The 17,519-nt window shown below is 37.0% G+C and overlaps 1 protein-coding gene across 3 annotated transcripts in view; it reads left to right on the top strand.

The window, feature by feature from the left end:
- AFDN (afadin, adherens junction formation factor) overlaps window positions 1-17,519 on the top strand; it is a 134,676-nt gene that overhangs the window by 65,563 nt on the left and 51,594 nt on the right. For all 3 annotated transcript variants that reach the window (XM_082307955.1, XM_082307954.1, XM_082307953.1), the window contains exons 13-19: window positions 4,617-4,678; window positions 5,563-5,768; window positions 9,504-9,524; window positions 10,266-10,411; window positions 12,703-12,797; window positions 15,550-15,815; window positions 16,327-16,470. In XM_082307955.1, the coding sequence (XP_082164081.1) occupies window positions 4,617-4,678; window positions 5,563-5,768; window positions 9,504-9,524; window positions 10,266-10,411; window positions 12,703-12,797; window positions 15,550-15,815; window positions 16,327-16,470 (940 nt within the window). The remainder of the gene's footprint in view (window positions 1-4,616; window positions 4,679-5,562; window positions 5,769-9,503; window positions 9,525-10,265; window positions 10,412-12,702; window positions 12,798-15,549; window positions 15,816-16,326; window positions 16,471-17,519) is intronic.

Below are 17,519 nucleotides of genomic sequence, written 5' to 3'. Positions count from 1 at the left end.
GAGTCTTCACTGTGAGACCAAGTGAACATTGGGATATGTTGCCCAGAGAACTGGTAGAATCTGCCTCACTGGAAATTTTCAAGATTCTGCTTGACAAGGCTCTGGATAACCCTGGGTAAAGCCCTGCTTTCAACAGAAGGTTGGAGCCACGTGATCTCTAGAGGTCCCTTTCAACTTAGGCTTTTGTGTGGTTGTTTTTTCTCCGGAGTCCAATGTCTTGGTCAGTTCTGATAAAAAGAACGTGTATTTATGGAAAGAATGACTGGGTACCTAGAGTTAGAACTACATAGCCTTGATAAGAGAAGGCTCAGGGCAGATCTTATCCGTGTGTGTAAATACCTAATGGGAGGAGCTTCCTTACTGTGAGAGTAACTCAACACTGGAACCAGATTGCCCAGAGAGGGTGTAGAGTCTCCATCCTTGAAGATACTCAAAACCTGACTGGACAAGGTCATGAGAACTTGCTCTAGTTGACCATGTTTTGAGCAGGGAGGTCAGACCAGATGATCTCCAGAGGTCCCTTCACACCTTAGCCATTCTGTGATTCTGTGAAAAGAATTTTTTTCAAATCTTAAGAAAAATACAAGATTGTATTGCTGTCTACATAAATCAGTTTTTAAATTTAGATGAACTGCTATGATAAATGGATGAAAGGTAAGGTAGATGTGCTGCAGGGTTAAAAAGTGCAGTGATTCAAGTTGTAAAGCTTCTAGTACCTTTAGGTGGATTTATTATTCACTAGACAGAAGACAGAGTTCAGAGATGTGAGTGGTAGAAAAAAGAAAAAAAAGGGCAGAAAATTGTGCTTCCACTTGAAGTGAATTCTTGATGTTCTAGTGTTTTGTAGCAGGGACATCTTTTAAATACTTTCAGTGAAGTTACGTAGAATACAACTCGGTTTTACACTGCACTCTCTTGTTAGAGGGCCTGGGCATTTTGCGTGTCTTTTTCAGAACTGTTTTTATTAAGGTTGATGAAGATTTAACTCCTCCTTGTTGACTTACTAGTGTTTTAACTGTAATTTTCCTCTCTCCTAAAGGATGAACAGAACTTCTTTGTAAACTTTTTATAGCCTATCAGAAGTTCTTGAGGCTTCTACTGTTAATGTTTCTTCAGTTCTAGCTGTGCATTTGTACGTGTATGAAGATTATTAAATTTCTGTATTTCTGCCTTTCAGCAAGAACACTTGTTATAAAGAGGATTGTCTTGTGCTATAGTTGTATATTTCAAAAATACAGAGCCATCTGTGAGCTGCGCCTTGGCTTTTTTTTTTTTTAAACTTTAAAAATTTCCTTCTGAAGACAATATGCATACTATTCTTACTGTTACTATACACAGGGGGTTTTTTCACCGTGGTACCTGTGTGTAGAAAATGTTTTAGAGAGGCATACAAATTACACTTAGATTTGTGATAGCTACAACTGCAGAGATCTTTTTTTTTATCACCAGTGTTGACATCGCTATTTTATTTCTGTGTATATCTTATATGTGTATAGTATGTGTTGTGTAATTACACTGAGAGTTATATATCTAAATACAGCATTTCTGTCACATGCTCTTCCTCAGATAATATTCACTGTGTCGAGATTAACAAATTGGCAAAGCCAGGCTGTCAGACTAGGAACTGCCAGGCAATGAGTTGCTCAAGTAAACTGAATTTCTCCCCTTTGTGGATGTATTTTGTGAATCTTTAGTTAGACTTCCTCTGGGATACTCTGGTCTCATTTTGTGAACTGTAAGGATGGTAATCATGGAGTGAAGTAATGTTATGTTAGTTTGGAAAACCAAAAAATCTTCACTGAGCAGTTCCAGGTTCTTCTTACCGTACAACTAGTCCACCTATGTACTTAGTGCCTTTGTCTGTTCTTTTTGTGTGTCTTCATCACTGCTGCTCAAAGGTGAATTAAAAGGCAAATAAGACTTTCTTCCAATCACTCACTGAATGGGTTGAAGACCAAAGATCAGAACTTTGCTGCCTTATTTTTTCGTCTATAGGGGAAAAAAAAAAATGAAATCTGAGAGCATAACTCCAATTTACTTATTGGCTATGGTTGTTCTGATTGAAATGTGTTTCTGTGAAATAAAAGATGATGACTATTTAGTTAAGGATTATGGTCATACATCCTCGTTAAATAACTGACTTGAATTAGCATGAGCAAGCATATAATAAAAAAGAAAAAAATGATAATTTTTTGTCTAGGATACCCTTCAGGAGTTCTTAAAAATGTGTTTGGCTGGAAATGAGACTAGTGATATATAAGTGGTGTTTAATGGAGTGCAGACAGTTAGCTGATTCCTGATTTTAACATGCCTTAGGAAATTTGTACGTAGCTAGTATGCTGGCTAAAACAACCATGCAAGAACAGAGGATGTTTTTTTGTTTGTTTGTTTGTTTGTTTTTTAATGAAGTTTATCACAGACAAGTAATCTAGGAGAATACAGAAATATCTGGAGAACGTATTATTGTTTTTAACGCCATTTTTGAAGTGTAATATTACCTGACTCTGTAGTTAGAGAGGAGGCAACCCCTAATCAATATTTTATGGCCTTGCTAGACTTTCAGACTGGTTTAGCTCAGAGCATTTCATCACCACAGCGAGGATTTTTCTATAAAAGCAATAGCACAAAGACAATATATACTTAAAATGTATCCAGTAACAAAGCAGGCTGGCTAGCTGCTCTCATACCAGAAACACAGAGAGTTATTTTAACTTAAATTTCCAATTTTCAAAGCTTAATTAGAAAGTATTTCTTTTGTGTGTGCTTAGGGAAGGCAGAAAATGGTACATTAGCTGAAGGAAACTTATATTAAGGTAGCTAAAATAATTGACTTTCTGCATCTGTTTCTAGAGAACTAATTTACAGGTAAACCTAAATTAACATTTCTTTTAAAGAAGTTTTTCCTCTTCCTACTTCATGTTCATTTCTCTTTTAAAGCCAATTTCCAAAATTCTGTAAGCAATCTTGCACTAATCCATATCAGTTCTCATCTCTCGTGCTGCTTTATCTCCCATTGGAGGGAAGACTGAGAATCCTGTTCCTTCCTTTGTGCTGAAAGGGATCACTGTCTTTTTTGTTCTAAAGAAGAGGAAATAAATCATCAACTGAAATCTGTCACTGTTTTACCAGCCAGTTTGTTGAAACATTTCTTTGTCTTATTACCATTCCTATAATGACAGATTAAACATTTCTCTGGAGTTGTCACTATAATTGTATTTTGATAATGCTGTATGAGTATTAGTTATTCTTCTACAGGACTAATTAAGTTCTCGGTGAAGATGATGCACTTTTGACAGTGTGGAGGTAGTGAAAAATTAGTTCATCTTAAACTTATAGCAATAAAAACAGAGGAAATGCTACAGTTTACACACCGAGTGCTCTTCATAAAGTGAGCACGCTGTCGTGTTTGAAATGTAACTGACATAAATTTGTGTACATATTGCCCTGCTGTGCCTGCTGTTCCTTAACTTTCAGCTCCTCAGAACTTCATTTTGCTGAGCTCTTTTTATAATAAACATTATCTAGGTGGCATAACTGAGTTCTCTGTTGGTGTAAGTTTTTTGGCAAGTTTAAAAAACAAAAAAACCTCACCAAAACCCAAACGTACCCTTAGATTTTTTGATTGAATATGCTAAAATTTAGTTTTAGATCTTTTGACATCAGCCTTTAAAGTTATCTTGTAGATTTTTACCACAGGAGATAGCTGAATAAAGGCCTTCAGTGTCCTGTCTGTGTTCTGTGGCATAACTAAAATTTCTCAGGAGAGCAAGGCTTTTATAACCATATTACATTCCTTTCTTTATCAAAGTTGCTGGGGAAAGTAGAAAGCTACCTATTGTGTTACACGTGGTTAAAAATGGCTATTGCATGCAGAAGATGTTAAGCTTTTACATATTTCCTAAAAATAGGTGCCTAACTACAGAGAACAGCTCAATTAATGTTTTTGCCTAAGGGAGGAATGAAATATGTGCTTAACCTTTTGTAGGCACCAGAAAAATCAATTTTCTGAACGTTTGTCTCCTCTGTGAGTTCTCTGATAGGGTACTGATAAAGAGCGCTGCAGTCAGTTTAAGTGAGGGCATAGTTCTGGGGCTTACGGAATGACTGCTGTTTCTTAGCATAGCATAGCAACAGCCAGGTGAGGGCAGGGGCTAGGTTTTACCTCCTTTTCCTCCCTACCAGAAGAAAGGACAAATAAGTTGACCAAGTTCTCCTTGGTTTGAGGGAATTAAAGATAGCAAAGTACATTTGTTGTAACCGAGCTCATGTTTCAGGTGAAGCTTCATTCACTTTCTTTCATGTGTCCATGAATAATTTGTTGCTTGAATCCTGTCAATGGCAGATGGCAAACTGATCCTGTCAGTCTGCCATACAGTGCAGAAGAGGACGTTCATTAATATCACAGACTCCAGAGTTCAAGTCTGTATTTTGATCTGTTGTGTTGCGGGCAAATATAGTTTGAATGATTCTAGAGGAAAGGTAAAAAAAGGATCATTTTGGGGGAGTGATGTTGTGTCAGCATTTGGAACCAGTGTATTTGGAGAAATCTGTCATTTTACAGTGGAATTAATATCACCTGTGTGGATTGTTTGTTTCAATTTGTCTTCTTTCTTTAGATCTCAGGATACCCATGGACCAGAACTGATACTACCTGCCAGTATTGAATTCAGGGAAAGCTGTGAGTAAATTGTGAAGTTATAACACTAACCCGTTGACATGTTTTTTTCTATAGTGTAATATTTCAGTCAGTTTGAAAACTTAAGGATAACTTAAGTAAACATTGAAAAGAATAATGACTAAACAGATGATAGCTAATCCAGTAATAATTTATTTTGTTGGGGAGGGTGAACAGACACTCCAGGTATTGAGGCAGGCTCATGCATATCTAATTCTAATTGCATTTCAACTTTTTATCTTTAGGTATTCAAATTTAACTGTGAAAAAATTGTTAATCCCACGTCCTCAACAGTACATTGAATTAATTCTCTTCTATATAGTTCTCCATGCCTTGGATAATAGATTGCATCTTGGTCAAAATCCATTTTATGTAAAATCTGATGAGGTTTAAATTTTCATTTAGAATTTAATTTTTTGTTATCTTGATCCCCAGGTTTTTAAGGTCTCAGATCTGGTAGAAAAATATCATACCAGAGATTGTCCAGACTTCAAATATTTGGAACTAAATGGATTCGTGAGCAAGCAAAGACAGATTTTTATTAGTATAAAATTCTCTATAATACGGGAGCTTTGTAGGACTAGAATGGACAAGAGAAAACTTGCATTTTCCTGTTCCCTTGAAGATGCAAATTTTCAGCAAAGAGATAGGAAATAGTGCAGAAATGTTTCCTGATGATCAGATTTTCTAGCTTTATATAGAAAGAAGTGTGTCGTTATTGTGCCTAAGTAACTGTAGTACATAATAAACAATTTAGAGTTCAGATTCCTGTAAATTGCCCCACGCCCCCAAAAAAGAAATCCTCTATCCCAAGTTATGAAACTGTTTTATATAATTTTCTTTCTTTGGCTTTATGACATGTTTTTTTTTTTCCTCATTCTCTACAGCTGAAGATGCCTTCTTATCTGCCATTATAAATTACACAAATAGCTCGACAGTTCATTTTAAGCTGTCACCTACGTATGTTTTGTATATGACATGTCGGTATGTATTGTCAAGCCAGTACAGACCTGACATCACTCCTACTGAGCGTACTCACAAAGTCATTGCAATAGTCAACAAGATGGTGAACATGATGGAAGGAGTTATACAGGTGAGTTTCTCTGCAAAAACATGTCAAGGGAATTAAATACATCTTGTAGATCATCTAGTAACCTTCTTGGTGTTAACCAACTATTGTTAAGGGTCGCACTAATACCTGTATTGATGGCCCATTTGAAGGTTTGCTTTTGTGTCAATGAATAATGTGAGTGGTAAGAAACTCTCTTCTGAGCAATGTGGGAGGTTAGGGAGGGGCTGTTGCTCTGAAGATAGATTCTCTGACAAGAAGTTACTCTTCTGTTCTCTAGAAGGTAAGATCTTTGCAAGCATTTCTGGCTGTGAGCTCTTGTAAAACAAGTTGGATGTGCGTATTAAAGGAATATCGTGTAGATAGCTGCTGTTTGCACTGATTGGTGCTTGAAGTGAACATACTAAAAAGAAACATGACTATTTAAAATGTTGATCCTGTTACTTTTACAACTTCTGTAACTGCAAAAATGGTAATAAAACTGGACTTTTTGAAATAAGCTGACAAAATTGCTGTATAAAGAGAAATATCTCAAATGTTCCAGCATCTTACCTGTAGTCTGATGTTATTGCTATTACATGTGCAACACTTCTACAGAAGCACAGGGGGAGTTCTGTTCTGTGTAGGAATGCAGGATAAGATTCATTGGGTTGTCTGTGAAATTAGACAATACCTTGCATTGTGTAGCTGTTGATAAAATGTAATGGTCATTTCTGAAAAAAGAGTGCTAGTTCAGGTATCCTCACTAAATAATTAGTTATTGTAAGTTCTTTGTCTGCAGTTTTTTCTCAGAGGAGGAATTGAAACATGTTTCTATATTAAAATGTATACATTTGTTGCAAAAAGTACTGCCATAGTAGTTGGCATAGAGCAAGGACCCTGCTGCCCTGCACTAGGCGCTGCACAAGCATAACAAACATGGTTTGTGGTGCAAGTGTTACACTTAACAGGTTGATAAGGGAGAAGAGGAAAGTAACAACAAGAGAGTGGCATGAAAACCACAGCAAACTAAAAGCATTCAGCTTTTGTTTGGGTTTTGGAAAGATTTAGTGGAGTTCTCATAAGGGAGAATGTTATGATTAGACAGCTCTGTAAACAGTTACAACAGGCTCCTACCTTTCACAAGAAAGAATGGGAGAAAATGTCAGCGTTGAAGTCACTTCACAGTAAGAAACCAAAGACTAGCCTTTCCTGTCCGTTCTGAAGCTGATGAGAGGTTGAAAGGTGGTTTGAATCTGGAGTGAAGAACTGGTATATTGCTTTGAGTCTCGATGCCGTGGTAAATGAATATTTGATAAAATTGAAATGGTATCAAAAGTTAAATATTCAGGTTCTGCTATAAAAGAAAAAAGATCTGGCTGTGGAAGAGTGAATTTGTTAAAGTTGGAGGGGAGGCTGTGGCAGTAGTGGAGAACATGAAATGCAAAGAGCCTGAACATAAGCAATGTAGTTGGGAGAATGGAAAGTAAACAAGGAAAGGGTAGGCTTCAGATATAATCTGGAAGTTACAGGACTGAATCAAAGAAAGTCATTATATAACTAATGTAAACTAGTAACAATGACCCCCCCAAAAGACTTGGGGTGACAGGGATGGGTACAGTGGGAAAGCAGAGATAAAGTTCTGCATTCTTTGTGTTGAACTAAAATGGATAACCATGTAGCTGCTAGAAGATACTAGAGAGGTGGGCTCAAACATCAGTTTGATTTGAAAACAAATCAAAACTAGAAGATAGATTATCCTGTGAAAACATTCATTTACAGCACTGAGAAGGGCTTCCCAAATCAAGTCCAGCCTTGTTGTTGTTGCAATCACATGTATTTTATATAATCTTAATAATAGTATTACAAAACTGTTAAAACCAAGTGTTTCTCTAGATTGTCCTTTGTGAAAGGTCATTTCTACAGCCTTGCAACTTTATAGTTGCAATCTAATCTCCAACCTAACATTTAAGGAAGACATCAACAAGGAAGTAGTAGCTGCATTTGTGGCTTATGAAAGATGTTAGCTAGTTGCAAGAAATAAACTGAAGAGAGTTGGAGGATGAAGAAAATTGGGGGGAGGTTCTTCCAAATGTCATGCTGAAGAAGCTGGAGGGAAAGGGGAAAATCAGAAATGTGATAAAAGAGTAGAACTTCAGTGAATTTGAAGGTTAATGGGCTGGAGACGAAGAAATGCATTGATTCTAAAGCTTGACCAGGAAAATGTCATTAGCTTGGACCTGTCTTAGTGGAGTATAAACAGTACGAGCTAAGCAAAGTCAAATTACTTCATCTAAGCTGTAGAATGAGTGGTTATATGGATGGATGTCACAGTTAAACTACCCTGTAATAAGTCACTGTATCACAATAGCTTTTTTGTATGTCTCGACTGTGAAGCATGCCTGAACTGAAAGGGATCTGAGGGTGTGAAAGACGGAGAAGACAGATGAGAGGCAAGGGGAGAGAGGCACCCAGAACGGAAGTAGAGAGAAGGTGCACAAACTCTTGTGCTGTACTGTGGGAGTAAAATAAATTGTTCAGATCCTAATTCTGCCTGCCTAGATCCTAAGAAGACTTGATAGCTTTCTGAAGTTAGTCAAGAAGTACTTGCTAACAAATTAAGTCTGTGACTTTCTGTAGTCTTTGCATTAGTGTATGCAAATATTATAGAAGACTTCATATGAGATAGGGATAAAATTGGAGAGATCTATGAGGAGGCTCAGTGCTTTCAATAAAAATCTAGGAATAGAAACTTAATTCATATAAAAAATCCAATTTTTTTTGTATCCTGATCCCCCCCCCCCCCCCCCAAATCATTCTGTGGCATTTCTGATCCTCTGCAAATTTTAACATTTGTTTGTAGAAGGAGCATCTCCTTTCGTTCTTTGCCAACGCATCTTCAGTCAGTTCAGAGTGCCTTGGTTGGGAAGGGGGAAGAAACAAAAAAAGCAGTGGCAATTTGTTTTTTTGAGCTCTAAGTAAAATTATAATAGTAACAGCAAATAACACCTCAAATTTTTGCATCTAAGCTCACTGTGTTGCAGGTGGGGGAGAGTGGACTGAATAGAAAGCCAAAAAGAATTAAATAAGAGCTGAGTTTTAAATAATCAGACAAACATATCTGATGGGTTTTTATTTTTTTTTGGTTTTTTTGGTTTTTTTTGCTTAACTCAATGTAACTTTTATGTACCAGCATTTAAGCAGTTTAGTGTGGTATTTCATTTGACTCTCTTTTGTTGTTTAAAACAGTCTTTTTGTTCTTTAATTGAAAAGCCATGTGTTAGATCTGTCCTAGGTGTTCTATGTTTTTTGGTTGGTTTTGTTTGTTTGTTTGTTTTTTGGTGGGGATTTTCTGTCCCCCTTTGTGTTTGTTTGTACATTGTCTTCATTACAGCAGTGTGGGCAAATAGCTCCCTGGATCTGTTACTTGGATGGCTAGTTACCCCGTTGCCTGCAAAAAGTTCTGCGGAGTTTCTGCTGTGCACTGAGCATGGAATAACCAACTAGCCTGGGATGTCAACTAGTATAGGGCATTCCTTGTATTAATCGTGACACATGGGCACTTCGGTTCTTAGCTGTTGTGCTACTAGTCCTATTAAAATAATTCATTTTTTAAAAGGGGCTCAGTTGCATCATACCTACTGATTAATGCATCTGTGTATAACTGTGAACATAAGTGTTGTACCTTCATATTTAGTGTTTGATTTCTAAAGCTATCATGATTGTTCACAAGTTTCTTTCTTCTATTCTGTTTGATTTCCTTCGTCCGTTTTTCTCCAGGAGGTAGACCAGGTTGATCAGGTAGGATATATTGCTGGGAACTGATCCTAGCTATGTTGGCTTAGCTCAGTTTCTCATGCTGCTTCCATATCAAAATACAGTACTCAAACAGCTGGACTTGAACGGTTCATAACACTCATTCAGCAACTGGAACATGCAGTACTAAAATCCTTTTTTGACTTTGCAACTTTTACGGCATTCCATAATTTCTGCTTAACGCACTTCAATGTGGATATGAAATGACCAAAGTTCTTTTTCTTCCCTTTATTTTCTTTTTTGTTGTTTGTGGTTCCTATTCTTTGGATTTCATCTGAGGTTGCCTGGCCTGGCATTTGTGGTCGGGAGATGGTGAGATAGATCAGTACTTGATACTGAATCACCTGGTATCAAAGCCAGTGAGCGCAGTATCAGGGTGGCAGTGGGCAGTAGTGAATATGCGCTTAAAAGTGCACAGATTACCAGATACTGCATTCTGCTAAGCTCTTAGCACTATATAACTAGATGCTTATGCCGTGGCTTTATTGATATGGCTATTGGCAATTTAACAGAATTTCATATCTTCAGTGAACATGTTAAAATTCAACTTAACCAGTTACAGCAATTGCAATATTACATATAAACATTTTGCAAATATCTGGTATCTGAGATACGTTTGGTGAAATGGGAAAATGTACTGGTCTATCTTTTGGAGCCTTTTTAAGCTGCTGTGCTTTATCAGAAAACTATTTCCCTGTATTATTTCTTGCTTCTTTCTGCTTACAGAAACAGAAGAATATTGCTGGGGCACTTGCCTTTTGGATGGCAAATGCATCTGAATTACTGAATTTCATAAAGCAAGACCGAGATCTTAGCCGAATTACTGTGGATGCACAAGATGTTTTGGCACACTTGGTTCAAATGGCATTCAAGTAAGGCTATCAAACTTCTGTTTCACTTAACATGTTCTATGTTTCTATGGTTTTTAGAATAACTTCACATTTTTGCCAAATTTTAGGTATAGCAATAATGTCTTTTGTATATTGTTGAATATCTGAGAGGACTTATAAAAGAGGCTAGACTTCTTTAGACAGATATTTTGTTTTATGAATGTGGATCACTGGGCTATGCAAGGAGTTTCGTCTCTTAGCTGTTCCTGTGATAGTTGAGGCTGCCAATGAAAATTTTAGGGAAATGTTATTTAAATTTAGTTCATGTTGATTGCTTTCTTTTAATTTAAGGTTTTTATGGAGATGTGAGGAAAGGTTATTTTTGCAGTTAGTATATAAATACATAGGCTCAAATATGGTCTCTAAAGTAACGAACCGTGCGCTCTTTAAGGGCTTCTAATTATATTCATAATCTACTCCTTTCATAATTCGCATAAATAGCAATTTGCGCAGTGGGTTTTTTTGCACAGTTTTTTCTTAAAAACATAAAGACAGGATTTGGCTTGGGTTAGAATAAACCTATGCTAGTCAGCTAGGCAATTACAATACTGTTTAAAAGAAAAATTGAATGAAGTATCCAATGGGAAGGGAAGTCCTCTGAGGAAAAGATCCTTGAACAAAGATAACATTGAGTGAGCACAGCGCTCATCAACAAGAAAGGCTTAATTTTTGTACGTGTCTAGATTATTTGTTTTCCCAAGCCAATATTGAACAAATTTTTTCAACAAATTTATGTCTCTGAAACTAATGTGTTTAGAGAAGTCCCAGTGTACCTTGGGTGATTTATACCCAGCCTTCCCCCACTTGTAGGATATCTATTTTAAATATAGCCTTTTCATACTTCTGTAATAGCACAGAATATAATCTTTCTTCTTTCTATACCATGACGGAACTGGGAGACCGAACCATGGTTTAACTGTTTAGCTTTAAGGGGGAGGCCGTATTGCTCTAAAAAGCGATATGTAGTATGTGAATGTGGTATGTGAAACCTTACCATTGCTTTCTGAACTTCTGAAAGGTATCAGAGAAGCACCAAACCACTTTGTATGTACTCCCACAGAATTTTTTTTGTTTCCTCTCTTGGTGAATTATGAGAAAATAGGGTATAGCAATTAGCTATTTTGACAAAGTTTTTCAATTTTTGTAGTACCTCAAAATTATTGTTAAGGAAGCCATGCCTTTTTGCCACAGGTCAGTGTTTTGGATTGGTGTCTTAAAACAACTCTTTGCTACTTCAATTTACTAGATAGTCATTGAAGACAGAATATTTCTGTGGCTAGGAAGGAATGGCACTGTATTTTTTTCCCTGTACATGACGAGCAGGCTGGATGTGAAAGGGTATTTCTGAATTTTAGCTGTATGTGGAATTCTCCCCTAAGTACACTGTTACATGGAAGATTTCAAATGGATGTATTAAACTTTTGGAGAACAGAACTGTGGAATATATATTTAGAAGGCAAATAAAAAAGCACAACAGAAGCATGAAAAGAATGAAATCTGCTGTGAAAATGTTATTTGATGGTAACAACGGGCATACACCAGAATTGGTTGAAATTGCCATGGCTTTTGTTTTCTATCAATTGAGGGTATTTCATTACAAATGTTACCAGTGAAACAGAAAGGGGAGTTGTAGAAAGCCATGAAATGTTTTCCTTTATATATGTGATTACAATTTGATTCCCTCTTAGTTTCAGTTTTCAACAGAAAATGTATAAATGAATTATCAAAAACAGTGTTAAAGAGAATGTTTAATTATTAGAAGAGAAAGAATACTAAAACAGGCTTTTTTCACTGTAGTTAAAGGTAAGAGAAATACAAGAATCAAAAAATTATTTACACACAACACTAGGGCCATTTCAGGATCTTGTGCAGAATTTTTTTTTTTTTTGAAACTACTCTTGGTAGATCTTAAAACAGAGAAAAGTGCATTTCTGTTTGGAAAAAATAGTTTTTGCAGTCTTACAGAACCAAAGTTTGACCCGACAGCATCTCTTTATGTACTGTATGATCTTTGCTTACAAGTGTGGTAGCGATACTGCATTTAAGTGGCTGTGTTTGTTCCCTGACAACCTAATTCTTTTTCCAACATTTCTAGGAAAGGTATAGGAGAACTGGTCTCTCTGGCCTTTAAAAAGTGTTATTTAGTTCCCTATAGTCACATATATAACACTGATTTCAGGAATCTTGTAATTTGATGGCTCTCTTTTCTCTAGAAGCATTCATAATGAACACATACAGGATTTTAACATTTCTTCCCCCCCCCTCCCTTCCAGGTACCTGGTTCATTGTCTACAGTCAGAGCTTAATAACTACATGCCAGCGTTCCTTGATGATCCAGAAGAAAATAATCCTCAGAGGCCTAAAATAGGTTAGACTACTTGATCTTTTCTTGTATCTTCTAAATCATACAATTAATTAGTAATAAATAGAATTTTTCTCAACAGTGATATGACATTTACAAGTTGCCCTAACCCCTGAGAATTGTTTGGATCAGTTTTGTGTGGATGATAAGAAAGGACAGTAGTGACATTCAAGTGATCCATATTGGGTTTAAAAATCATGGAATAATTTAGTTTGGAGGGGGACCTCTGGACGTCTTCTAACCCACTGTCTTGCTCAAGGCAGGTGCAACTGGATCAGGTTGTTCAGAGTATTGCCCAGTTGTTTTGAAACTCCACTGGGGGATGGAGGTGCCACAATGTCTCTGAGTAACCTGTTCCAACATTTGACCACCCTCATGGTGAAAATGCTTTTCCTATATCTAATTGGAATTTCCCATGTTGCGATTTTTGTGTTGGTTTGTCTGTTATTCTGTGCTATCACTGTGCACCTTTGAGAGGGATCTTGTTCTGAACCCTCCCGTTAGGTAGATGAAGACAGCAATAAGCTGTGCCCTTAGCTTTCTCTTCTCCCAGGATGAACTAAATCACACTTCTCTGTCCTTCTTTTATGTCCTTTTCTCCAGTCGCCTAATCATCTTGGTGGCTCTCTGCTGAATGTGCTCCAATAAATCGGTGTCTTCCTTGTGCTGGGGAGTCTAAAACCAGATGCTGTTCTGCAGATGCAGTCTCACAAATGCTGAATGCATAGGAGTGGTTGCTTCCCTCCCTTCTGCTAGCTTCACTGCTGCTAACTTAACAGCTTAGTATGCAACTGGCTGCCTTTCAAGCAAGGACACACTGCTTAATCGCATTCAGCTTGATGTTTACCAGGATCTCTACATAATTTTCAGCAGCGCTGCTTTCTATCCAGATGTCACCCAGCTTATACTGTTGCACAGACTTATTCCTTCCCAGATGCAGGACTTGGCAGTTGCCTTTGAACTTTATGAAGTCCCTGTCAGCCCATTTCTCCAGCCTACTGAGGCCCTTCTGAAAAATACTGCTGCCCTTCAGTGTATCAACATTTCTCCCCAGCTTGGTATGATCTATGAATTTGCTGAGAATGCACTCCATCCAATCACTCAGGTCATTAATAAAGTCATTAAACAGTATCAGTCCCAGCCTCAATCCATGAGGGAAGCCACTAATAGCTGACTGCCAGCTGGACTTTGTATGCACAAATCCACCAAGTCCAGTGGTCCAGCCAGTTCTCTACCTACATTATCATCTGCTTATCCAGTCCTTATCTCAACAATTTCACTATAAGAATGCTATGAGAGAATCTGACAAAGTACCTCCCAGATACTAAAGTTAAGCTGACTTGCCTTGTAGATTTCTGGCAAGAATCCCTCCCACGATATTTTAAATATGGTAGTGCTTCGCAGCAATGTCAGCCTTCCTGGGCTCAGACTTCTAACGTGCTGACTGTGCTCAGACTTCTAATGCCTCTTGTTTTCCGTGCTGAACATACATACGCACCGGCCCCTGAGACAGGGCCCCTCATTGTCCTTTTCACGGGGAAAGCGAGAGAGCCTCTTGCATTATGTAGCCTGAGGACTACAGAAGAAAATGGAAAACATAAAAAATATGCAAGTTTGAAGGGATTAACAGGGATAAAAGGTTAGGAAGAGTTAAGAAGATGGTGACATTCCGAAAAATTGAAGTAAAGGTGATCTGCAGAGCTATTAAGTACAGTCATTCTGTTCAGCTACAAGGAGTATTTATACAAAATTCATATATACTTCCTAGTCTTCTGGGTATTAAGCTTGCTGCAATTGCTTTTTTCCCATGTTGAACATTGAAGGAAGTATATAAAGATGTACTGTTTTGTTTTTAGTGCCCTGTATTGTAAGAGAGAGCGCTTTCTGGGACACAAACCCTGAAAAAGTAGCAAACGGACATTGGAATAAAGGCAGATGATGTTCATTATTTCAGTTATTTTTGAGCTCCTTTATAGATTTCTGTCTTTAACATACAGATATTTTTTTTCAGTCACAATCCCGTGTTTCAATGCTAAAGAAATTAATTTGGTGGTCTCTTCAATAGAGATTTCAGATAGAAGTATTGCCTTGAAAGAAGGCTTGGAGATAAATGTTCTACTTGCATTAATATATTCCACCAAGAAGCAGATAAGGATGTGTGCTGTTGGTGAAGCTAACAGGGAGACCTTATTGCTTCTTATATAATATTGCAGTGAACTAATGGGCAAAAGGAAATTTGAATAGTATTTTAAAAAACTAATGTGTAAACATGAGATACGTTGTGCAGTTCAAGTACATCATGCAATGCAAATAGTTTTGGCTGAAATTTTTGAATACGGTTTGATATTTAGCTGCAAGAAGCTATGGAATAATTGCAATATGCATTTGAAACAGTAGAATATGAAGTTTTAAACTCGCTATTAAAAATAACAGAAAAATTAGTTTACTCGAGTGAGGACATGATTTAAGTGTCAGATATAACCAGCGATATAATTGTATACTAAATATTTCCCCAAAACAATTAATTTTCATTTCAGGAGTTAAAAAACATATTGCAGCTATCAGTTTAATGTTGCTCCATCTTGAAAACCATGAAGCGGTAAATTTATTTCTGAAAGTCTGCATAACTTACTTACATGTAGGTTCCACCTAGTATTCACCAACCTGGGTTAGGTGTCTCTCTATTATTACTTATGGCCTAAACCAGTTGTACATTGCAGTATGTGAATGTAATTTACTTTTTGTTTTATCTCTGTAGATGATGTTCTGCATACATTGACTGGAGCTATGTCTCTCTTGCGACGGTGTAGAGTGAACGCTGCCCTGACTATACAGCTCTTTTCCCAGTTGTTTCATTTTATCAACATGTGGCTTTTTAACAGATTAGTTACAGCCCCAGATTCAGGGTTATGTTCACATTATTGGGGAGCTATTGTTCGTCAACAGTTGGGCCATATTGAAGCCTGGGCAGAAAAACAGGGTTTAGAATTGGCTGCTGATTGCCACCTGAGCAGAATAGTGCAGGTGAGTGTGTGTATTTTTGATCAATGCTTCTCACATAATTGTATATTCAAAGAAAGTATTTGTATATTCTGTGTTCCTAGAGATTAGCATGTGAACAAGTGTAGTTTGTGTGAATCAATCCTGGAACATTGAAGTAGCATGCAAAGACACAAAATAGGTTTTCAACATCATTAATATTTAAGTTACAAGTGAAATTAATAATTAGTGATTTTAGCCAACATGCTGTTCAATTTCTGTTCATAAGACTGAGCTATAACTATGCTGAACAGAAACAAGAAGAGTAGCTGAAAAATTGATATGCCTCGTTTATGATAGGTTTAGTATTAATTCATCTTGTAGGTACAGGAGATGTATTTAGTAGTTGTTTTGGGATATTTGTGTTGCTTCTGTAACAAGTCTGGCTTCTTGCTTTGTCTTTTCCTATCTCACATCTAAAGAAAACTCAGAAACAAGGCTTAAGGTTTCATTCTGGTTTGGATTTGTCTCCTATGACTTTTTTTTTCTCTTCTAGGCAACCACATTGCTTACCATGGACAAATATTCAAATACAGATGTTCCAAATATTAACAGTACTTGCTTTAAACTGAATTCTCTGCAGCTGCAAGCTTTGTTGCAGAATTATCACTGTGCTCCAGATGAACCACTCATCCCAACAGTAAGTCTCTTCGGTCACTTACTATGCTATTTGATATACCTGAGGAATATAGACTTGAAATAAAAACACTGGCTGAAAATAGCTCTTATTGTTGATTGGTTTGGAATTGTTACAAGAGTCATCGGAGTGGGCAATCTGCTCTCCATGCAATAAGAAGTATCGGGGGTATCAGCCTGCTTCTGGCCACCAGCTTTGGTGGGTGTACTTCACTGCATCTCAAGCAGGATATTACCAAAAATCTCTCTTACACCGAGTCAGAATGTAAGGCAACACTGCATGTTGAGCATAGTCAGAGAGGTGTTGCTGCACCTTACACCGTTTGTGGATAAAATCCAGTAAGGTAGTAGAGGAGAGGTGCACAGAGCACTCCCAAAAGCTAGTTCTCAGTATAGCCACAAGGAACAAAGATCGAAATTTTGACTATAGAAATCAAATGAAAGAAGCAGGAACACTAAGCTTTTTTATATGTGGAATATAAAAATCCATGAATCTTGACTCTCTTCATACAAGCAGCAGACAGATTGTCCTTTGATGGACAGATTGATACATGGAACATGTATGTAGAGATAGATACATATATGTTGTTTTCAGAATTGTTTTTTATCTTGATATTTAAGACATGACTGACTATTCCAAGTTTTATCCATGGGAAACATCTTTTTGGCAGAAGTCAAAAGAGGTTCTGTGTTCCTTGCAGAATTGTCACCATATGTAGATAAAAACTCTTAAGCTAAACCCTGATTACAGGATAGTTGACTGATCTCAAAAATCTTAAAAGGTGAAGCTAATCTAATATTTATATAACTGAATGCATTGTCTACAAAGTATTTTTTAATAACTTTGGATACATCTGTTTATTAAATCAAAGGTACTAATACAATGGTTCTAGAGGCGTTAAGGGGGACTTGTAGCTTGGATATATTTTTATATATTGGCTACCAAATCAAAAAGTCTTTCGCTGAAGAACATGGCTTATATTTCCTGTTTACATAGGGGTAGAATTCCACAGTTTATTATTATTGTTCTTTAGGGACCTCCAAAGAAATACA

This window comes from Platalea leucorodia, assembly GCF_965183815.1.
Source record: "Platalea leucorodia genome assembly, chromosome: 3".
Classification (NCBI taxonomy): Eukaryota; Metazoa; Chordata; class Aves; order Pelecaniformes; family Threskiornithidae; genus Platalea; species Platalea leucorodia.
This window is presented reverse-complemented; position numbering and strand designations above follow the sequence as displayed.